Raw genomic sequence first — 25,188 nt, forward strand, 5'->3', positions numbered from 1 at the left:
AATACATAACAATTTTACCAATGGAGTTTTAGAAAAGCAGATATTGAGTGTCTTTGATAACTGCTAGTAATATCGTGATACCATCGCTATTATGATATAAAAAGTTACTATCAATCGTGAATAGTGATAGTTGTACTATCGCTCAGCTTTACAAATAATGCTGCAGATCCGGCTGTACTGTGACCAAAAAAAAACAATTCATTCACCGGGTGGCTGTACAAACTGTACAAACATCTGCAGTTTACGAAATACTACCATCATGTTACGTTCTTTCTAATTGCAGCCCAGTATTGTACAGTCACTACATATAGATGGGTGGTGCTTTGAACTAGAGGTGTACCGATAATCGGATCGGCTACAATATCGGCCACTGATATGGCATTTTTTTACCAATATCGGTATCGGTACAGAACAACCGATATCACTACCGATATTTATACAGTAGCAATAGCTTGTACATAAACGGATTATGCATTGGTTTTCTACGTTATTTATGTGGCTCATTAGTGCCAGTGGCTTATTGTTCGCTCTGCAACATTGTTACAAGCGCTACGAGAAGCCATATAAATACACACGATTCTAGTGTTTGTTGCTGGAAAGCCTATCAGTCTTTACAAATGTAGTTATAGAATACCTTTGTAATAAAGAAGGGTTACAGGATGACCAAGGAAACTTGCTGTACCAGCTTTCTCACGAGCTATTAGAATGCGGAGTAATGCAGAAATGTCCGTTTTAGGCTTCATGGGAGTGTACATAAAAATGTTTGTGTGTACCTAATTGTCTGGAGTGCACAATAGAAACCCAAGCTGTATACCTCAGTATAGCAATGAATACATGTACATGTTGTTGTAGGGTAGATAAATGTACACTTTTGTTTGTTTAAAGTATTAATGCAAATATTGGATCAACTATCGGTTATCGGCTTTTTTGGTTACATCAATATCAGATATCAGTACATTCCAAAAACCCATATCGGTACACCTCTACTTTGAACAACCAAGCAACGATACAGTTAAGGTGTGTAGGCGGCTCAGGATTACCCTCCAAGTAGTAAACTGATAATAAAACAGGTTCTAATCTATACCACACAGTTACAGAATTCACCAGTCACTTTTATAACAAAAAATAAACACTTCAGGTCACATATACACTAGTTAAGTGTCTACACAGACCATTACAGTAATAAACTATAGTACTTCATGTGTTACTATATTAATAGGGGGTAGGGTATTATATCCATTGTAGGATAGAAAGTGATTAGTTACACTTTAGCTCTGAGGAAACGACATCCTCCTTTCTTGGTTCGGCAGTTAGGACACCATCTGTTCTTGTCTCCAGGATATTCCTTCCTACAGCTGGTAGTGAAGTACACAATAAGTACACAGAATGTACTACACATTACATATCATTAAAAAGACAGTGTATCGGTATTGTATTGTAAGCTGTTTAAGTTATGATGACTTAAAATGGCACTATGCACACTAAATAATAAAGTACATGAAATTTATAAAACATGCTTTAATCTTGTGCTCTTAGTGTTGTGAAGGATAGCAAGACATACAGCTGTAGCTGTAAATTAATATGACACAACAACCTGTCTACATGTATCACAGCCAGGTGGATAGTTGGAGCATTACCATCATCATTGTCAAAGTGATCATCTACCATGTTGTTTGCAGTTGGGAGAACGCATTAGACTATATCTCACTTGACTAACTATTGATGTACAAGCCTGAGTTCTGCGATTTCTAGTGTACTTGCCATAAAAGTGCGTATAATTATGGTTATGTAATGATTTCACTGGTAATCCGACGCTTAATGGGAGCCATAAATTTTGCTGGATTAAGGAGGTTATTGGATTATAAAGTCACCTCTGTAATCCAACATTGTACAATATCTAGAATTATGCAAGTAAAACGGATCACGCGATGTTTTTCTTAACATAAATTAATTTTAGTATTACAGCTTCCAATCAATTGCTTGGTTGCTTAAAATTATTTTCTGTGATTGTTTTTTAAAGCTGCTATTATTCCCTGTCGGATTACAAAGGTCAAAAACAATGTACTTCCAAGTCTAGGGAATCAAATTTTGGATCAGATTACAGAGTACAGAGGTGTCAGATTACAGAGGTTGCTTTCTATACAAAAGAGTTGGCAACTGATATTTTGGTCAGATTAGAGAGGATTCAAGTGTTGGATTAGAGAGGTTCAACTGTATATCAAATACCATGATACTTGCATCACAATACAATACTGTATATCTATTAAATTTGGCGGTGAACTAAATTTGGCAAATTGGCATCACTAAACCACCAAATTTAATATTATTTTCATTACATACTTGTGACAAAGCTTTTGGAACAGGTTCCGACAAACCAATTACTTAAATACACCTTATTGGTAAACTAGCATGGCTTCATGTATGTAAATGGGTGTGGCTTATGAGCTAGACTACAAATCGTACAGTAATCTTGATTAGTGGGCATGGCTCCAAATAAGCTTGCAGATAGCAACAGAAATAAATCCGTGTGTAGTAATTGAACTCTTCGTATGCCTACAGACAGCAAATGATCCTGACAAGTGGGCGTGGCCCACAAAACTAGTTGGGCTGTGCAGCAGGACCCAGATATTCTTTAAAGCGGGTCAGATCTGAACCCGTGAAAGCGACTAGATGCATGCAGCAACTGAATCCATAACATTTCAGCACAAAAAGGATTGTACACTACAGGCCAAAAATTTGACCCAAAAAACTATCGCCCCATCTCATTAACATCAGTAATATGCAAATCAATGGAACACATTATAGTAAGTCAAATAATGAAGCATCTGGAAGATCAAAATATTCTTTCTGACGGACAGTTTAGATTTAGGTCTAAACACTCTTGTGAGTCACAATTATTTATCACCATCAATGACATTGCCAAACAAATAGACACAAATTTACAAGTTGATGCTGCAATACTAGATTTTTCTAAAGCTTTTGATAAAGTATCTCACTCAAGACTCCTCTACAAACTAAGGCACTATGGAATAAGAGGGAATGTATTACACTGGCTTGAATCCTTTCTTCATGGTCGCACACAGCAAGTTATAGTAGAAGGTTCTAAATCATCCACTTGTGATGTAACATCTGGTGTTCCCCAAGGGTCTGTTCTTGGACCAGTTCTATTCTTGATTTATATCAATGACATCATTGCCAACATCCAAAGTGAGATCCGTCTTTTTGCAGATGATATCCTTATTTACAAAACCATTAAAACACCACAAGACCATAAAATACTTCAAGATGATTTAAACTCACTGACAAGATGGGCAACTGACTGGATGATGGAATTCAACATCTCCAAATGTAAAATTTTACAGATAACAACACACCATAACAAGAGTACTTTCACATACAAAATGTCCGACATTCCACTGGCTACAGTATTAGAACACAATTACCTTGGAATCCGTCTCCACCACAAATTATCATGGGATCCTCACATCAATTACATCTGTAACAAGGAAAATCGACTCCTTGGATTCTTAAAAAGAAATCTTCACAATGCACCATCAGAAATTAAAGAACACGTCTACAAACAATTGCTCTTACCATCATTAGAATACTGCTCAACCATCTGGGACCCCTATCATCACACTAGTATTAGTAAACTAGAAATGATTCAACACCGCGCTGCTCGTTTCGTTTTGAACAAACCCTGGCACAGATCTAACCAAAACCATGATAGCATCACAGACATGTTAACCAGTCTTGAATGGCCTACACTTCAAAACAGAAGAACAATTGCTAGACTCACCTTCCTATTCAAGATTGTCAGGAACTTACTAGCAATACCTGATCATTGCTTACCGTCACCAACTCCAGTGTCCTCTACCCGTGCTCAACATCCTCTCAAGTTAACTCAATTGCAAACAAGAGTTGATGTGTACAAATACTCCTTCCTCCCTCGAACAATTATTCAATGGAACTCCCTTCAAATTCCTAACATCGACACAATAGATCTTGAAACATTTAAGAACGCTGTAAGTAATATAATATAATATGTGATTGTAATGCTCATTAGCGTGTTACCCCTAGTGGGCTTTGCTAATTAACAATAATAATAATAATAATAACAATAATACGGTTATTGGAATACATAACCACAAAAACTTATTCTAATTCTACTTGTCACATGCAGTGGATCTATTGTAATATGGGCATCAGCTTTACAAGTTATAATGGCTGTTCAATTAGTGTATTTTATTGTTGGTGTGTGTTCAATATTTGTCTAGTTGTTTATAGTAACGGAATTCAGCTAGCACACATTTATCCTTCAAATGAAGAGTTGCTGTTTAATTAGAGTGTTTTGTTCCCATTTGCATTGTATATCTCACTCAACATCAAAAACTGTTCCACGATTTGTGTTTGGCGTGGTAGGTGTGTGAGTAATTGAATGTAATCTTCTGATGTGGACTGTCTCACTCACATTGGTGTAAGCAGAAACCATACATCATCTTTTCTTTATATTTCTTGCTTGTATCTTGCATTGGTGACATTGCTTGTCTTGATGTGGGGAAAGGTGTGTCATTCACAGCTGTACAGGAATTCCAGACCTATCCTTTTATACTGATGGGTGTGATTGCCAAATGATAATTATTGTAATGGTTCCCCCTAATATGACAGGTGCCACACAAAATGCAGCCATCTTGGAAATATCATATACAATGAAAACCACCTTTACAGAATAGTCTTAGTGCATCTAACATCAAATTGGTTGAAAACAAGAAAACACTAGTAAACGGTTGGATATTGAATTTTTTTAAATCACTTAACCCAATTTGTGACTTAGTCTGGAAAATCCGGTTTTATCACCTATTTAAAAGTAAGGAATTGGTGTAAAGCATGTGAAAATTAGCTTCAACCATTGGCGAGCTAAACACACTGAAGACTTAAAACCAATACTTTCCAGAGCATCCACTGTACAAGTAGGCAACATCTAAGTTCCCACCATTTTAGACTTGATGTTGACTGTATCAGGTGAGCTCCAAATCCAAAACCCTAATTTGGCATTGAGCAGGTAGTGGTAATATGCCAATGTAGGGAATTTTACAAAGCTATGTTGTAATAGCTGCCATCGTTCGTACATCTTGTTTTATGGCATTATGCTATGGCCATGCAATTTTTAGCCGTTATTAATTAATTAATTAAACAATCAGATAAAAGTTACAGAACGCAAATATTCTATTCCAGTACTAATTGTGTGATGGGATGTAGCTTGTGCCCACGGGCCCTATTTTTGTAGGCCAGGTCACATTTTGTATCACTGGAACCTGTAATACTATATTTCTCTTTTGCCATTGAAGAAGTGTATATATAAATTATCATCAGTCTCATCAAAAATGTCCAACAACAGCATATTATTGCAATAGTGCACAAGGGACCCATTTATCCTTGTTCAAGGACATGACCGCTACAGAATTAGAGCACTAGTTATGAAAATATTGTACTTGCACAACAATTCTATAAGCATTCATAATTGTTTGACTGTACCATGGTGAATGTTATACTTGATTGATTACCTATACTTATGCATTACAGTTTGGGGACTCGTCATTGCACAGAGCTGCAGGTTGTGGACAGACTGACACTGTGAAGGTTTTTTTAGCAGCTCCAGGTGTATCAGTTGATATGGAGGATCAGGTGAGTATGTGTTATTGAATAACTAATAATTATGGCTTTATACTTATTGCTGATATGTTGTGATTTATTGCAAGTTCATCCAGTTAAAAATATTCTATCATTGAAGTACCAAAACATAGCCAGTAGAGCTGGGTGATGTGTAAAGTGTCTCTATTCTAATATACATATACATACATACCTCGGGGTGTATTGTGTGGACATATAGCGCAAAACTCACAGTATAAAAACAATTGAGTATAAAACTTTTTTTCTGTTATGAAGATTGTGTGGAATGATTTTTGTATGGTATCAACCTAGTTGTGCACCAACATACAGGATTCTCAAGTAGAATAAGATATACAGAAACTTTTATACCCAGCGATAGGCAATTTAATATTTTAGGTGTCCACAATGTACCAACTTCCAAAGCAAAGGCATTCTTCAGTAGCATCCGGCCAAAGAAAATCTTATGCGTTATCTTTAAAATACAATCAAATCACTTTTTGATAATACTAGACTTACATGTTTTAATGCTTTAGATAAGCAGGACTATTGCTTCATCAGAAATGTTACAAAGGTTGGCACAGTAATCCGGGTGTCACTGGGAACAGCGTAGCTAGTTCACTTCCCGCCATTCAGCAACATAACCAATGATGTACAAGTCATAAATAATAACCAACAACTAACCAGTGTGATGGGTTTCTTATCCACTATTCTCCTAAACAACGTAAAATATGTCCAACACTTAATTGACAGCATGTGACAAGCCTCCAAATTTTATGTATACAATGCCTGACATTGAGTGTATTTTAAATTGCAAACACTCTTCCATGCTTACTCTCCTTTGATTCACCTTGCTCTGTACCCTAAATCGCTGTGTTGTTCACCACTTCCAACTACCAAGGCAGGTAATTCTGTCATTGTGCAGCCACTAACCCATCATGATTGAAACTCCAGAGGACACAAATTCCAAGTGGTGACTTTGTGTAAACAGATGCGTAGGACTGTAAACAAACATTATTACATGGGAGGGTAATTATTCTGGTATATACAGCCCATCACTTGAGCTTTTAAATAACTGCAAAAGCCGATACCTTCTTAGCTTGAACATCATGTGAACCTGACTGTTAATTTTCTATTGTAATTTAGTGCAGTAAGTCATAAACTCCAAATAGTCATACATAACACTCTGATAATCAGCACATTTTTCTGCACAAGATGATGGTATATATTATTGTACCACAAACCCCTACAAATTTTTAAGTAGCACATTTGTATATTTGCATGTACTCCATTACATAGTACAATAAAGGAAATGTGCTTGTTAAATCATCACTAGTTAATCCATTGGTGTCATTATAGGATGGTTACACTCCTTTGAGCTATGCTGTGATGTATGGTTGTCCTAGCACTGTGAAGTACTTGGACAATGCAGACTGCAGTAAAATTACTCAGGTAATATTTGCACAACCTGTGATGATAGTTAGAAACAAGCTGTGATAACAATAGTGTAAACATAGAGACATGGTAGTGTATTGTGTTACTAAGAAGCTGGCACACCACGTCAGAGAGAGAATCACCATTAATAATGAAAGTCATGTATTCATTAATATGCAAATATGGTATGTCCACAGGCACTAAATGAAGAAACCATATGGTAGGCATGCCTAGGAAAACAGCAAAAAGAGAAAAAATGAATTACCTATGCACATAAAAGTTACGTCTCTACCAGAGCAGATTATAAAACGGTCGGCCATCGGACATTTACCAACAAAGTAGTTCGGAGACTGCCCAACTACCTGCTAACTGTGGTTGGTGAAGAAAGGCCGATCATTTTCTGCTAATATATTCTAATATAACAGTCAGCTATTCTAATAGAGTGGTTGAAGTGCTTCTAAAAAGGTCTTAAAAACAACGAAATTGTCCCATTGGAGAATCAAACCTACACGCTTCAGCAAAGTGTTTGTTCTGCACCTTTCTACCACATGCAACAACAGGTTTTTTGAATGTCCTGCAGTATGATCAGAATTATTATGTTCATTCACTAAACTCAATCCCAGTATAACTTTCTCTGTCATTGTTCCAAATTCAAGTACAGATGCTACTAATCACAATTTTAATAACTCAAGTAGCAATTTTAGCTAGCAGATACCGTATAGCAGGTTATTTCGAAATAGAAATTTTCGCACAAGAAGCAAAATCTGAATTTTGAAAGATTTTAATTTCGAAGAGTGCATATTTCGAAGTCCGGATGGATTTCAAATAAACAGAAATCCATGTCACAAATTATGAAGATGCGTGAATGTTTGCTGAAAACTGACTTACTGGTGGTCCAGGAATAATCCCCATTCCTGTGCACTGGAGAGAAGACTGAGGGAGTCTCAGGTGGAGTGAATTCACTGGCACGATCACACTCGATCATAGCTAGCTATCTTACCATAGATTCTAGAGCAGACGGCATCAATTCCCATTCTGGAACCTGTTTTCTGGTTATTGGTACAGTAATGATACAGTTTACCCATTATCATCAGCAATACTGAGCTAAAACTCTAACAATACATGAACGAATCGCCAAAAGTTGAACGATTGCTTTGGCACTTGTGAGAATTTTATTTTCGAAAAACAACCGGATGTGGGAATTTATTTTCGAAGAGAAGGCCCTCTTCAAAATATGCTATAGCTACTTATATAATCACAATTTGAAAATAATTTATACGTAGCTAATTATAAGTATTGTAGTTGTAATTATAACTGTGAGCACGGTTAACCCACAGACCTTCAACTCATTTTATAGAATGTTCTCATTCATAATCAATGATACAGTTCATGGCTGCTGAAGGACTTTTGGGTGTCAAAATATTCATTATTTGCAAATTGCAATCTTAGAGCATTTAAAATCCTGGTGTGCATGCCCCTCCTTCCTATTTTGGCATGCTCACAAATGCTGTGTGTGCTTTGCACATTCATTGTTATACAATGTCAGATCAACTTTGGCTTTGATCTGACATAAAGTCAGATCAAGGAAGCCTGCTCTGGAGAGTCTCTACTAACCACTTTAAAATATTCTCCTAGAAGCTGAGATAGATGAGCCAGCAGCCTCGGCAAGATACTTCCTGTCCTGTGATTGTGGAAATGTTGAATATAATCTCATTGCTATACACAGAGAAGACAGTAAATTATGTCCAAGACACTTACGTACATAGTTCAATGGTGCCATGTGTATAGCAATAATTGCTAAATAATCCAATTCAGATTGACATGTTGTTATTTAATGTAGGAAAAAGGAAATCATTTCAGCCATTATCAAGATACTTTCCTCAAAAAATAAAACACAAACACTTTACTCAAGCAAGTGCTCTAAATGGTCCTAAATGCAAATATTTGTGCAAATTCTGATATAGACAATCACTGAGTTATGACTAATCATTTGCATATACCAGATTGATCTTCTACAGGGTAAAACACTTCAACAAGTCACCCTGTAGAGAGTTCAGCTATGTGAAAAGTCGTCCATTAGATATAGAGCTCAGCTAACTATAATACATACAGGGTTCAGTTACATCCATAATAGCTACATGATAATCATTTTATTCAGCCTCAAATATTTTAAATAGACACAAATTTACACATGAATAGACAAATTTTGTCTTGCTCAACGATTCCTGTAGTATATAAAGAATGATAAATCAATAGGAAGCCATACATGGCAGACTTCGAGAATTGCAATTACAAAAAGAAGTGATATCTATACAGCCAAGCTGTAAAAAGTGTGGTTCCCAAAATAGCCTGGGTGAAAAAAGCTGTGAAGTGACCAAAAATGGCTGTAATGGCAAAATTTTTATAACAATACTGGTGAATTTGGTGCCGAATTCTTGGAGGTGGCAACACAAGCTTTATTTTCATTATTAACTTGGATTTCATAACTTTTTGGAGCCACATCCTTTTTTACAGCTTGGCTGTTTTGGTATAATTATATTTATTAATACAGCACTTCATTACAATGTAGAATGCATTGCAATGGAAGCTGAATGAGTTACTGGCTATGAAAGAGAATATCTCTTATGAGTCATCACATTCATCACATGCGCGTTCATCACATGTGCATTCATCACATGATCCTCAACAAGGTACTGTTACTCTATGCATCACTATATACACATAAACATGCACTGTTGATTGCTTCACAAGACTGACCAACTCACCTATTTGTAAATTAAAATTTTATCATTAATTGAACACAGTGCATAGCTTTGCATTTTTTTCTCAGCATTTTGTTCACCTTGTCATGGTGTAGCTGATAATGAGTTGTACTGTTTCGTCAAGACCATTCTCTCTTAGCTATACAGACTTGAATCACTTGATTTTAATCACATTTACAAACACTCTTTTGCATAGATATTCAGATGATGAACAATAGTCATCGCTTAACCATTTTGGCAATGCACAGATGCATATGTCTACACAGCATTATTATTAACTCTTTTATATGTTTGCTTATTATCTACTTTACCAGCTGGGAACTGGAAGGTCAACATAGAAGGAAGACCACAGAATAGAATTGCTACACTAATAAAAGGTTAGTAAGTTATAGCAACGATACTGTCATTAGTTCTATGACTAGTGTCTTGCACGTTACACATGATTATTTCATATTTCACATTAAGAATTAGAAGAGTCATCCAGAGCTAGCAAGGGAGAAAAGTTGACTAGTAGTGCTAGTACAAAAGATCAACCACTATCAGGTACATTATATTATAATTGTGACAAATTATGTTGTACCTACTAAAATTCACCTTAGCACATACCAACTGCTGAATCATGTGATCATGTCACTATTATACATAATCATTATGTGTTCAGCCAAGTTTGTGTTTAATGAAGGCTTGAATTTTAAAACTGTTCATAACTTTTTCTCTGAAAGTTGCACCTTGATGATCAGGATACTTCATTGTCGTATAGTCACCTTGATGATCAGGATACTTCATTGTCGTATAGTCACCTTGATGATCAGGATACTTCATTGTCGTATAGTCACCTTGATGATCAGGATACTTCCATTGTCGTAGAGTGTCTTGCATATTACACAGGCAGACTCTATAATTACTGTACACTGTGAGGGTTAATTCATAACAAATATTATACCAATTAGATGAGTCCTCCAGGGCTAACAGTGGAGAAAAGTTGTCTACTCCTACCAGTATCAAAAATCTACCAATATTAGGTACTGTGTACTGTGACTGTATAATACTGTACCCACCAATATGCACCTCTTTACCAACTGCTGTCATGTGTTCGTGTTAAGTACTACACAATATTTGTTCAGCATAGTTTGTGTTTAATGATAGTAACAAGACAAAACTACTTAGTGCATTGCTAATCTGCAAGTACTGACTATTAAAAAATAAGTACTATGTTTTCACAGATAAAAATGTAACCATGGATATAGTGGTAAAAATAGCCCCTAAAGTGGCTGCAAATTGGGAAGATATTGGATATTGCCTAAAGCTGAAAGATGAAGATATGGAAAACATCGAAGAAGATGTGACAATATCTGGTGACACACGGTCAGCTTCTAAGAAGGTGATGAAAACATGGATTAGGTGTATTCATGACAGCTTTACAAGAGTTAGATATTAAATGTGATCCTGTCCTTGAGGTGCTGCAAAAGGAACCTGTTTAGCTGTTTAGAACAAGACTAGTAATCTCAAAGGAATGCGTTTAGTTAACTGTTTAGAGCAATTTGTTATAGTACATACACACTGTGGTCACAATCCTATCATTGTAAGTCTACAGACCATGGATTTTAGAATACCGATGCACATCAGCAGTTTCAATGTAAGCAGTTATAAGCCTTTTAACTTGCCATGGCCCAAGGGTAGTGAACACGCTCATGAACTTTACACTAGAGTATTATCTTCAGAGCATCGCCAGCTGCTTGTACTGCTTCTAGGCTTCCAGTTCCAGAAAGAGACTTCCAGCTTCTAGACTTTCAGAGACTTCCAGTTAAGACTTCTTGTCTAGACTTCCAAAATATTATAATTTGAGAAGTGTAGCACTCAATGGTTGTATCACAAGTGCTTACAAAGGAGTAGAGAGTAGGGGGGCGGTGGGGTGGGAAACAGATAGACTTCAAATTTGACAATTGGATCAGGGCTGTACTGGCTCTAGGCCTGCATCAAATAAGACAGCATAATAAAAAGCGTAATAGGCTGTAGTGCTAAGGTGTATATTTCAAACTATGGAGCTTAATTCCATGAAAATAGACTGATACTTCCTAACAGAACAGTCAGTGGAAACTGCAAACTGCAATAGAGCACTCAAATGCATTGTTTGGATCGATACTCTAATAGAACAGTCATTTCATAGTGAAATACTCTAATAGAGCATTCACTGATTAAAATATTCCAAGATAATTGCTAACTTAAGAGTATAATGCAAGCATAATAGGAACACTGAAAGAGCATAATGGATAAGAAATTTGGGAAATTCCTGAAAGCATTTTGTGCAAAATTTTAGTGGCTGATATGGAATTGAATCAACACAAGTCATTTGGTCAACTGTACGTAACTAACAGTCCATCCACCACTGCACCACTAATCTCATTATACCAGGTCCTTAGCTACTAATTGCAAGGCCAGAAATCATAGTCACACCACCCAAAAAGATAGCTCTTGACACCAGCTTAGAGTATAGTTTCAGTAAAGGTGAGGCTTAAAAACCAATAGTCTGGTAGCGTAGCTACCCACTGGTGCATGTGGGATGGATTTGCCTAAAGTATTATTATTAATATCTTGAAACATTACCTTAGTTGCACTTAATAACGTCTGTCACCATTTCTGTTATATAAAGTGAATGTCCATGTACCCTTAGCATCTTTTTGCAGTCATTTCCTATGCAATACTATTGTACATAATACGTCTGTGTAGCATTAGTATGAGGTAAAAGGCAGATGTCCTGATGGTTACACCCTTTACTGTAATATTCAAGTCATCCACTGTAGCTATAGTATTTAACCTAAAATTACATGTATATATGCACCTGTAGGTTTATTTCTGTTCAGTCCATGCAGTAACATCAATGCATGGTCCCACATAGAAATACTTAATATAAACAGGTACTGAATTCCATACAGATTAAAATAATATATTATAGAGCTGATTAATACAGAAACTTTTTAGCAAGCAGCACCATTATACTACAGAGAAGCTGCTAGCAAATCATCATGTGATCTTGAGTTGCATGTGATTGTTAGGTGTACATGCTCATGATGAAGATGGATGCAGTCTGCAGTTGTTTTAAGAATTCAAGCCATTTATAAGGATAATGAGCACATGTAAATAGTATTTATTAATTTTACACTCAATTTACTACCACTTCCATTATTTGTAAAGATTCCCTCTAAATAAGATAGAACATCTGAGCAGTTGGATAAATGAAGTAATATCATGAGTGCTCACAACCTCATGTATCTCTACTTCACTTATTTAAGGGATCATGCCGGTTAGCATTTTCACACACAAAAATAGTTAGTGTTGACTGGAAACCAAATGTATTTCCTTGTTGATAGTAGTACCTAAACAAGTCTAAGTGGACATTCAAAGAAACCGAAAATACTATTATATGCTAAGCATGCTCCATCCATGTAGGAGGTCAACTCAGAAAAAAATTTTTTTCAATGATTAACCAATTTAGTCTTCTGCAATTTTTGTTAAAATTTAGCAACTTGAAAGTTTAAAGATGAACACATGAGTGTTAATTACAAGATGAAAATAAATTTCAAATTCATATCCTATTGGAGATCATTAAAAGCGCTTAGTGTGCACAAATAATCATCCATGCATATACAGTGTACACTATCTCAAACTATGATCTTCAGCCAATGGTAGGAAACCTAAGTACTTCAATGGAGTAGTATTATTGCAATGCAATACGGAATAAATAATGCTGCATAAAACACAGCTATGTTTCCTTCCCTCCCTGGACATCAAGACACTATATTGATACGACAGTCAGTTGTACTTATGGTTGGGCTTTATGATGACAAAGAGGCAGGTGTAGTCCACTACCGGAAACTTAATGCTGCTAACATTCACTTATGTACATGTAGCTACTGCACCCCTCATAACAAGTGAGCTGCCAAACTCAAAGTATACTGTAATTTCTGCTACAAGTGTTACGTTGCCAAGGACAGTTTTGAAACCCCAGGAAGCCCTCTTCCTTACACCCCTGCAGCGATGGTTACACAGTACATTTTATGCTACAGCTGCAGCGATAGTTGTAATCTATCGATTATCATGATAGTAATCATGATTATGATAGTATGCAATCATACTATCGTGATAATTTATGTATATATGTGCTTAGTCAAAAAGAAGTAAACATGATATTGCTCAAGTTGAGGCAACTATGAAAGTCCAGTAGAGCACGCACAACAAAGATTACAACTGTATTGAATACATAACAATTTTACCAATGGAGTGTTAGAAAAGCAGATATTGAGTATCTTTGATAACTGCTAGTAATATCGTGATACCATCGCTATCATGATATGAAAGTTAGCTACTATCAATCGTGAATAGTGATAGTTGTACTATCGCTCAGCTTTACAAATAATGTTGTAGACTAGTCCGGCTGTACCAAAAAAAACATTCACCGGGTGGCTGTACAAACTGTACAAACATCTGCAGTTTACGAAATACTACCATCATGTTACGTTCTTTCTAATTGCAGCCCAGTATTGTACAGTCACTACATATAGATGGGTGGTGCTTTGAACTAGAGGTGTACCGATAATCGGATCGGCTACAATATCGGCCACCCGTATGGCATTTTTTACCAATATCGGTATCGGTACAGAACAACCGATATCACTACCGATATTTATACAGTAGCAATAGCTTGTACATAAACGGATTATGCATTGGTTTTCTGCGTTATTTATGCGGCTCGTTAGTGCCAGTGGCTTATCGTTCGCTCTGCAACAAGCGCTACGAGAAGCCATATAAATACACACGATTCTAGTGTTTGTTGCTGGAAAGCCTATCACAGTCTTTACAAATGAAGCAGTTATAGAGTACCTTTGTAATAAAGGGTCACAGGATGACCAAGGAAACTTGCTGTACCAGCTTTCTCACGAGCTATTAGAATGCGGAGTAATGCAGAAATGTCCGTTTTAGGCTTCATGGGAGTATACATAAAAATGTTTGTGTGTACCTAATTGTCTGGAGTGCACAATAGAAACCCAAGCTGTATAGCAATGAATACATGTACATGTTGTTGTAGGGTAGATAAATGTACACTTTTGTTTGCTTAAAATATTAATGCAAATATTGGATCAACTATCGGTTACCAGCTTCTTTGGTTACATCAATATCGGATATCAGTACATTCCAAAAACCCATATCAGTACACCTCTACTTTGAACAACCAAGCAACGATACAGTTAAGGTGTGTAGGCGGCTCAGGATTACCCTCCAAGTAGTAAACTGATAATAAAACAGGTTCTAATCTATACCACACAGGTACAGAATTCACCAGTCACTTTTATAACAAAAAATAAACACTTCAGGTCACATATACACTAGTTCAGTGTCTACACAGACCATTACAGTAATAAACTATAGTACTTCATGTGTTACTATATTAATAGGGGGTAGGGTATTATATCCATTGTAGGATAGAAAGTGATTAGTTACACTTTAGCTCTGAGGAAACGACATCCTCCTTTCTTGGTTCGGCAGTTAGGACACCATCTGTTCTTGTCTCCAGGATACTCCTTCCTACAGCTGGTAGTGAAGTACACAATAAGTACACGAATGTACTGCACATTACATATCATTAAAAAGACAGTGTATCGGTATTGTATTGTAAGCTGTTTAAGTTATGATGACTTAAAATGGCACTATGCACACTAAAATAATAAAGAACATGAAATTTATAAAACATGCTTCAATCTTGTGCTCTTAGTGCTGTGAAGGATAGCAAGACATAGCTGTAAATTAATACGACACAACAACCTGTCTACATGTATCACAGCCAGGTGGATAGTTAGAGCATTACCATCATCATTGTCAAAGTGATCATCTACCATGTTGTTTGCAGTTGGGAGAACGCGTTAGACTATATCTCACTTGACTAACTATTGATGTACAAGCCTGAGTTCTGCGATTTCTAGTGTACTTGCCGTAAAAGTGCGTATAATTATGGTTGTGTAATGATTTCACTGGTAATCTGACGCTTAATGGGAGCCATAAATTTCGCTGGATTAAGGAGGTTGTTGGATTATAAAGTCACCTCTGTAATCCAACATTGTACAATATCTAGAATTATGCCAAATTATGCAGGTAAAACGGATCACGCAATGTTTTTCTTAACATAAAGTATTACAGCTTTTTTTTGTTACTGCCAACCAATCAATTGCTTGGTTGTTTAAAATTATTTTCTGTGATTGTTTTTTAAAGCTGCTATTATTCCCTGTCGGATTACAAAGGTCAAAAACAATGTACTTCCAAGTCTAGGGAATCAAATTTTGGATCAGATTACAGAGTACAGAGGTGTCAGATTACAGAGGTTGCTTTCTATACAAAAGAGTTGGTAACCGATATTTTGGTCAGATTAGAGAGGATTCAAGTGTTGGATTAGAGAGGTTCAACTGTATATCAAATACCATGATACTTGCATCACAATACAATACTGTATATCTATTAAATTTGGCAGTGAACTAAATTTGGAAATTGGCATCACTAAACCACCAAATTTAAATTTCGTCAATATTACTTTTATTACATACTTGTGACAAAGCTTTTGGAACAGGTTCCGACAAACCAATTTCTTAAATACACCATATTGGTAAACTAGCATGGCTTCATGCATGTAAATGGGTGTGGGTTATGAGCTAGACTACAAATCGTACAGTAATCTTGATTAGTGGGCGTGGCTCCAAATAAGCTTGCAGATAGCAACAGAAATAAATCCGTGTGCAGTAATTGAACTCTTCATATGCCTACAGACAGCAAATGATCCTGACAAGTGGGCGTGGCCCACAAAACTAATTGGGTTGTGCAGCAGGACCCAGATATTCTTTAAAGCGGGTCAGATCTGAACCCGTGAAAGCGACTAGATGCATGCAGCAACTGAATCCATAACATTTCAGCACAAAAAGGATTGTACACTACAGCATGCACACTTCGTCCTTACAATACTTGCGTGCACCGTCAATTTTTTCAGTGAGAACATTCCGCCAAATTAAATTTTCACCAACTGCAATTTGCCAAATATTAGGTCCACCAATATTTGTTGTTATATGGTAGTTTATCACAATAGTAGATCTAAATAATTAGTTGCATAATTTAGTAATTTTATTGATCCTATGCCATACTGAAATGTAACAAATGTTAATAAAGCAAATGTTGAGAGAGCAAACCTTTAGAAATATAGCAAATCTTGCCAGTTAATTAAAATATTAAATAAAAATACTTTTAAGACTATTTTGAGATAATATCTGATTTGTACTCACGATAATCAGTCTGTTATCATATTACGATAATGGATTACTGTGATACGATTATCACACTATCGATATTATTGCACATCACCACTTACAAGAAATGTTATAAAATCACTTGAAGGGATTACGATAGTTTAGTGGATAGCAGCATTTATACCAATCAAATTCGCTGCAGTAAACAACCATCGTGACCACATCCATAAACAATTTATGAAGCTTCCCTGTGGTGTCATGAAATCAATATACCCTAATAAAGCAGTCACCCTAATAGAACAGACAGCAGTGCTGACTATGAGTGCATACACTACTGGAGGCCATTACCAGCATGAGTGAGTCACGGAGTTTTGTTGTCTACAGCTCAAAGCTAGTATACATGTATTGCTGCTACTTTATTTCACTGCTAAGGAAACATACGCAACTCAAAGCACTGTATAGCATACCCATTCTTTACACCACAAACAGTGCACAGGAGTGACTAGTCTATTACAAACTCTAATTAGACAAAGCATAGTCCACTTTTGAGAGGGCACACCCTTTTCAACCCAAAGGGATACATTGTTTGATAGCCTATAAGGTCCACTTTGTAGCTTTACAGTCGTCACAATGCTCATAGAGCCCATCAGGAAGTGTTCACAACATGCCCTGGCATAAAGTTACCTAATGTTTACAAAGTGTTCATACAACATTCACTTTTCACACACTGGCTGCTTCTAACATAGCTCATGAGCACAGAAGTACAGAGACGAATAAACCCACACAACACAACACAACACACACAAATAATCAATTCCAGAAACCAAAAAAAACTGACTGTCAACTAACCTATGCATCCTCTTAGCAGGACTATCCTCACTCCAGGCTCCATCCTCTTCACTATCATTTTGACGAACTCTCTTGCGAGAAATTCTTGGTGGATATGTCCTAAGCATCTCAACTTGTTCTTTCTTACTGTACCCCATGATACTACCCAGTGTAGCCTTGGGGGCAATAGGCTGAGGACGTCTGACATCAATGTTAGTAGAAATGAACAAGTTCTTTCTGACCGAAGAACCAACAGGAGACAAGCGACTAGTTTTGTTAGCAGTAGGATTCCTGGATAATGTACTGGACAGTAGAGGTTGCTGGGGATGGCTGAAACCTTCACTGCCGCTGCTAACAATTTGTGCTTGCTGTGACGTAATTGGCTGTGGTCTAGGACTGGATACTACCGAGCACAGCATTGGATTACTGTTGTTCACAAACGGCCATGGAGAGTTGATGTGTATAGGTGAGATATTATATACGGTGTACGATGGCTTGCTCTGCTGTGTAGTCACAGTACGAGATGACGGTGGACAATTGGAGATAAAGTAGGAGCTGTAATAAGCTGGTGTAAAAGGTGGTGTAAGTGGAGACACCAAAATATTGTGACGTGAACTTTGCTGCATTCCTGCAGAAGCAGCTGCTTCAAGAGATGAAGAATGAGAGTCACAGTTCAAGGCACTATTGTTCCCACTACTATCAGCACTGCGATTATCAGGGCCACCATTACCAGGATTTAGCACTGATGGTTCCTCCTTGATCTCCTCTCCAGCAAACTCAAAATTAGGGGTAGTTGACTTCAAAGGGGTACAAAATGCAGAGGTATCTGATTTGGATAAGTGATTAGCATTGTTGAGACTTGGAATAGACAAAGAATCTGGAACACTAGCACAGACATCTGCATCGCCAATAGTAGCAGCAACTGTATCTGTACTAGCCGTTGGTATGGGTACTGCAGTAGGCAAGGCATCATCCACTGGACGCTCTACGAATTTAACTGGAGATGTAATGGAGTTGAACACATTGTCAATGACAGAGTCACACTGGAACAAATTTGTTGGTATTAACATCATCGTTGTGACGTTGGATGTCAGATCAGGTAGTGATTTGGACATCTTCCGAGAATTTATCAAATCCAAGTGTTCATCTCGAGTCCTTGGAACCACTAACTGAGGCTCAAGTTTAGCATAAGAATCAACAATTTGTTGTTGATAGTTCATTTTCTCTGGAGCTTCCAGCTGGCAGTTGGGTCCTGAGTCTGGTGAACAGCCACTATTCCGAGGGCCACCATTTTGTGACTCAGCATCAAGGAAGTCATCTGGAATAACAGAGTCATGTGGTATCAGTTCTGAATGTTGTGACACAACAGTCTGGCTGGTGTTGGATGGAAATCCTAGTGACATTGGGTGCTCAAAACATGTCAGATCACTATCCTCTGATTTAACACTATGCAATAGACCATTGCTATCCTATAAGTAAATATACGTTTATGTAAACCATAGAGTAGGCACAGTACTACATCCTTTCGACAACACACACACACACACACACACACACACACACACACACACACACACACACACACACACACACACACACACACACACACACACACACACACACACACACACACACACACACACACACACACACACACACACACACACACACACACACACACACACACACACACACACACACACACACACACACACACACACACACACACACACACACACACACACACACACACACACACACACACACACACACACACACACACACACACACACACACACACACACACACACACACACACACACACACACACACACACACACACACACACACACACACACACACACACACACACACACACACACACACACACACACACACACACACACACACACACACACACACACACACACACACACACACACACACACACACACACACACACACACACACACACACACACACACACACACACACACAAGCACACCTTGGATGATGAAGACAGTCTTTGTCCATGTAACTGCTCTGCAACATGGTCACCTTTTACATCATGGAGTGCTCTACCTCTCTGTGTGGCCGGTTTGTAGAAATCCACTGGTGGCTTTGAAGAAAAAGTAGGAAGAGGACTAGAGTTGTCTATTCCAGAACAAGGAGCAAACAGTGGGGCTGTCCCTGGGGACTGCAACATTGGTGACAGTAGGGGAGAAAATGGTGTACTGTTACGAGAGTTACTTAAAGATGTCAGTGCCCTCACAGCCTCCTGTTCTGACTCATTAAACTCACTGTACAGTGTAGTGTGTAGCCCAGAGCTGTCCACAGAACTATTGTTGTTTACTGAAGACATAGCAGGGTCCTGATCAACAGGTGACCATTGCTTTAGTCTCTGTTTCATGTCTACTGATGAAGTAGATGACGCTGAGGATGATGACATAGCTAGGTCAACTGGAGACTTCAAGTGTCGTGAACAATATCCATTCCTTTGTGACTCCTTGTAGCAATCCTTAACACTGCATAGACGACGCCATTGCTTGCCATTAAACTTCCGTTTGACGCCATCTTCCTGAGTCCGTATCTCTCCCTTCTGTGCCTCTTTGCTGTTAGTTAGAAGTTTGCTATGAGCCACTAAACTAGTCACTGAGTCATTACTGATACATGGTGCACTGGTGGAGGGTAGCGACATTGGAAGTCTAGAAATGGCCGACGTTGGCATTGTTACTGTGTAGTTATTGACAGTGTTACTGTTACACACATTGCTCCTGGTATCAGGAAACATGACACCATCTGATGACTGGTGAGGTAAGGATACCATAACCCTGTAACAATATCATCCACCATATACAGTACATACACATAGCACAGCACAATACAGCCTAATATATTTCACGGACTGAACTCACAGACAGGGATGGAAGCAGCCTATTAACAGTAATCCAGGCAATATAGCTCTTATAATGCTGGAGACACCTCAAGCTACAACTGCTGATACTGCTCTTCCTTACAATTATGTAGATCACCAAGGTCATTTATTAGTTACAACAACGCGTACTAGTAGCGATAGAGACTCTTGTTGTCAAGTAGATTTAATTCCTTTGTTGCTCCAGTACTTAGCACTGGAGGTTAGGCTTCGGTGATGGACCAGAAAGTATTCTTATCCACATAGCCACGCAAAGTAGCCTTGCCCTGAGGAATGGCCATGTACCACCTTACAGAACTACTGCTCAACTAGTGTTGTATGCTTAAACATTCGCAACATTCATGATTTATAAGGAAGAGCAGTATCAGCAGTTATCAAAATATTAAGTTACACAATACTTATGGCCACCATTTTCATGCTCACACAGTTAAACTGGATGCTACTGCACCATGCTGAGTCATTATAATGTGGACCAGGCTTGTGCCATCAGTGATTTACATACTATTGTACAATAAAAGCTATGTAATATGGGCACCTTGGGACCAGTCCAGATTATCAAGGTGTCTGATTATCTATCTGGGTTGCTTAATTCAGAGTGCCCACATTACCCATTACACAGTGTTTACAGATGAAGAACAGTAGGACGAGCACCTCTGCAATCAATCCAGTTTCCATGAAAATACGGATGATTCCCGTAGGGAAGCCATCACAAGCTACTGCAAATTGACACCTTGGATTCTTAGCAAAAAGAAAAGGAGTAAGTCCAAGAATACGTACTGCAGTATGCCAAAAGGCACCTGTCGAGCTGAAGCGACACCGAACAGCAGAAAAATCAACCCCGTAGCCTTAGCAGTTATTGAGTTACACTTGTCTGAAGGCATTAGTAAGTCAGTCATACAGTGGAAAATTCCATTGAATTTTTTTTTTAATTTAATTTGTATATAGCAAACTATTGGGGTCGTACTGAAGACACTTTTGGGCTTGAAAACCAATACTGACTGCCAAAGCACCAGGATGGTATTGTGAAGCTGGTTTTTGGGTGATATTTTTGGTTAGAAAAACAGACATCTCTAATAATGATACAGTACTACCGCATATAAGATATATTTTTTTGTAAATTCACAAAGTATTGCACATATCATCACCAGTTTACACAGCTGGAATTCACAAATATTCAATTCAAGTCTAAAACTAAAACTATCAGTTGTGACTGTACTTCCAGGACGATTCCCGCCAACAATATCTAAAATGTTGCACAAGAGCATAGCAGTCTAAAGTGATCAAGTGGCCATAAAACAAATTTTTACTTTTCAGTAACTATTAAAAACCACTCACTACGTAAAACTTTTTGTATGAGCAATATGAACATCTGAACCATACAATATATCCTAATATCACTTTATAAAGCTCAGAATTAATAAAAAGACACACGACAAATGTTTAATGGTTGACTTGTGACTACAAGAAACATATCAACAATATTATGTAAACACCCCTACTAACACTGACACTAACAGTTCACTAACAAGTTGAACATCATTGTTATAATGAACACACAATATAGCACTATCACTAATGTCTATGGACACTTGAGGACACCTACATAATCCAGACACTTAGTTAAGGTCCGAAAGTATCTCTTAGTACTTAAACTGACCTGGATAATCAGGACACCTTGATAATCAGGTTAATCGTGCCCATAATCTTTATACAGGCTCCACTGTAAACAAACTGTTTAGTGCCTACTCAAAATATTATTCTCAGAGTACACCTGCTTATCATAGACACATTGACCTTAGCCTAATTGATAGTCTGTTTGTTTGTGTTAGTCTTTTTATTTTTACAGGCAGACATATCCAACTATTGTAGTAGTAGCACTACTATGTACATTCATACTTAGCAAATACCATTACATTATGTGTTTGTAGCATTAAACCTCACACAACACAATGTTCTCCACTACAACACAATACACAACACTACAAGTATGATAATTATCAACAAAAGACATTTAGTCTATTCTTTCAAAGAAGCACTGTCCTGCGTGTGTACAAAAAACACAACCAAGAGGCTACAAGGCAAAACTAAGTACTGCATTAGCCTCAACCCCCAGTGCAGTATTGTTCATACACAGGAGGCCCTTAAGGTGTTATACTGTACTTTCTGGTCATCTTGCTCAAAGCGTTTTATCTCAAGTGCCTGAACTGCTTTAATTTTCGGTGATCAGAAGACTTCATATAATCTTTCTAGTCGTAGAACAAATAGTTTGGCTAGTTTTAGTAACTTACAAAGCCACCAAATGCTGTCTGAGTGACATTGTTTTCATTACGTACTGCAATTGTCCAATTATCTGCATAATATCCATAGAACTATATTGTATGACTCATACAGTGCAATATGTAGCTGACTGGTACTGTATGGAAAATGCAGTAGCCATCAGTATTTTGAACCTCCCACACAAAGTACAATAGTATGATAGTACCTTAAAAGTAGCTTTAGCCTTGTCTTTATTTATCATCTACACATTACCATTCAATACCATACTCATGTCATCATGTAAATACTACCATTGCCCTCTATTTATTTAGCAAAACAATTTCACATGAAAGATCCCACAGTAGACCCATCCACAGAAATACCTAACATTGACCAGAGATATATGGTAGCACCTATTACCATAGATAATAGAGTGCATAAAAGGGATAGGAAACGCAATAATGTGACGTCACGAAATACGTACATTTCTATTGGAATTCCGTGTATTACGTCACGAACATACTCGTTACGCTTGCTGCGCTTGTATCAAAGAGAAACAAATTGTTGTAACAACAGAATTTTGTAACCAACGACTGCGAAACTTCGCTACAATAAACTTTAAGTAAGTAATCGAGGGAACTAGGATGGTACCAACTCTCAAGGAAGTTATACGCAATATTACAGGAGATTTAAAGTGAAGAAAAAAATGGCCCAAAAATTACTTTAAACCACTTCACTTTCTTCGCAAATATATTCTATCCTATTAACTGTGATAAACCTATTCCTTACCATTTAACAGAGAGAACCAGAGCAAATATCAGAGCAAAACAAAAACTGTTGCTCGAAGAAACGACTAAGTATCTTCCATTATTACCCAAAAGTTTAACCACCTTGCAGTACAACGCAAGGGTAAAAGACTGTGTTGGTGACACTCCTAGCTTACCATAAGATTCAAAAGTGGAATCGGCTATACAAGAAGCAGTATGGACAAGGCATGAAGGTACTATGAGCGAAAGTATGATGGCGTGTAACAATCACGGTTAATGCGATACGCTTTGTTACAAAATCTACGGTCTGAATTCTCTCGCCAAAATCTCTCACAAAGGCCTCAATACTTGCTGTAGTCTGTTGGATTACTATTTACGCTGCTTAGAACACTAATTCCCATGCTTGAGCACAAAACTGTTTTGTCCTTTCAAGTCACGCGTAACGGAAATCAAACCGGAAATCGCTTGCATATCCTATCCCTCTTATGTACTCTATTATCTATGCTATTACCCATCCACTTGTCTATTGTGTGGTGAGCTAACAGGGTTGATATCGGTGTCCACTTACAAACCAACTACTATAAATGGAGTCTTAACAGTGTATACATGCCCTATAAGCCATTCAATGGTATAACAAACACACCACTAGTATATCTGAACCTAGCACAACATACACAACTCCAATAGCATAAACAAGGAAGGTGTTAACGCAACGTTCCTTTAAAAATTTCCTACTAGTAATTAACATGACCCTACCCATTATTCACTTCATTTACTCGACAAGCAATTTACCACGACTACATGAACAAAAAATTGCGATACATTGTTATTGTTATCTACTAATTGCCGTTATCAAATTTAGCGGTGTTTTACAAACCTACAACTGCTAAAATCGCCTATTGTAGTATTGCATTGTAACAATAACCTTCGCATGGTATACAAATAACACAAACAACATATTTACGAGCCATTAACAACGCTAACTATAAACATACGCATTCCATATTGTCAACTAATCGCTAGACAAAGTTACAAAACAAAACAAAACGCACACACATACACCATTTAAAACCAATTTCCATACCCTGCAATAGTTGAAAATCTGAATACTTCTCTATTCAACTCCCCTAGCGCGCAACAAAATCTCGCAAGCTTCGGTCAAGAACTCTAAGGGAGCGCGGTAACTAAGACATTTTTCAAACAAGCTCTGGTTACCAATCACAAATTTCGGCTGACCACAAAACTTTTGTGTGCGCAGTAAT

The 25,188-nt window shown here is 37.5% G+C and overlaps 2 protein-coding genes and 1 long non-coding RNA gene across 5 annotated transcripts; 1 reads left to right on the forward strand and 2 right to left on the reverse strand.

Moving 5' to 3' along the window:
* Positions 1-1,091: 1,091 nt before the first annotated feature.
* On the reverse strand, positions 1,092-25,155 carry LOC136252914 (serine-rich adhesin for platelets-like). 3 transcript variants are annotated; one of them, XM_066045515.1, is made up of 4 exons: positions 25,011-25,155; positions 19,977-20,802; positions 17,993-19,440; positions 1,092-1,355 (listed from the first exon to the last, which is right to left on the reverse strand). In XM_066045515.1, the coding sequence occupies exons 2-4, from the start codon at positions 20,796-20,798 to the stop codon at positions 1,262-1,264; spliced, it is 2,364 nt and encodes a 787-aa protein (XP_065901587.1). In that variant the 5' UTR covers positions 20,799-20,802; positions 25,011-25,155; the 3' UTR covers positions 1,092-1,261. The 3 variants fall into 3 exon arrangements, with proteins under 3 accessions (XP_065901587.1, XP_065901577.1, XP_065901582.1); XM_066045505.1 differs by lacking the exon at positions 1,092-1,355 and adding an exon at positions 15,202-15,449 and having other exon boundaries at positions 25,011-25,150; XM_066045510.1 differs by lacking the exons at positions 1,092-1,355; positions 25,011-25,155 and adding exons at positions 15,202-15,449; positions 24,922-24,950.
* On the reverse strand, positions 2,894-4,095 carry LOC136252977 (uncharacterized). Its single transcript, XR_010699885.1, has 3 exons — positions 3,853-4,095; positions 3,595-3,803; positions 2,894-3,496 (listed from the first exon to the last, which is right to left on the reverse strand). It is a non-coding gene; the product is annotated as an uncharacterized lncRNA (long non-coding RNA).
* Positions 5,587-11,463, forward strand: LOC136247245 (uncharacterized). The gene is made up of 7 exons (XM_066038891.1): positions 5,587-5,685; positions 7,027-7,119; positions 9,671-9,791; positions 10,178-10,240; positions 10,329-10,406; positions 10,814-10,885; positions 11,087-11,463. Exons 1-7 carry the CDS (start codon positions 5,674-5,676, stop codon positions 11,299-11,301), a joined length of 654 nt encoding a protein of 217 aa, XP_065894963.1. The 5' UTR covers positions 5,587-5,673; the 3' UTR covers positions 11,302-11,463.
* Positions 25,156-25,188: the final 33 nt, after the last annotated feature.

Source organism: Dysidea avara, chromosome 1 (assembly GCF_963678975.1).
Source record: "Dysidea avara chromosome 1, odDysAvar1.4, whole genome shotgun sequence".
Classification (NCBI taxonomy): Eukaryota; Metazoa; Porifera; class Demospongiae; order Dictyoceratida; family Dysideidae; genus Dysidea; species Dysidea avara.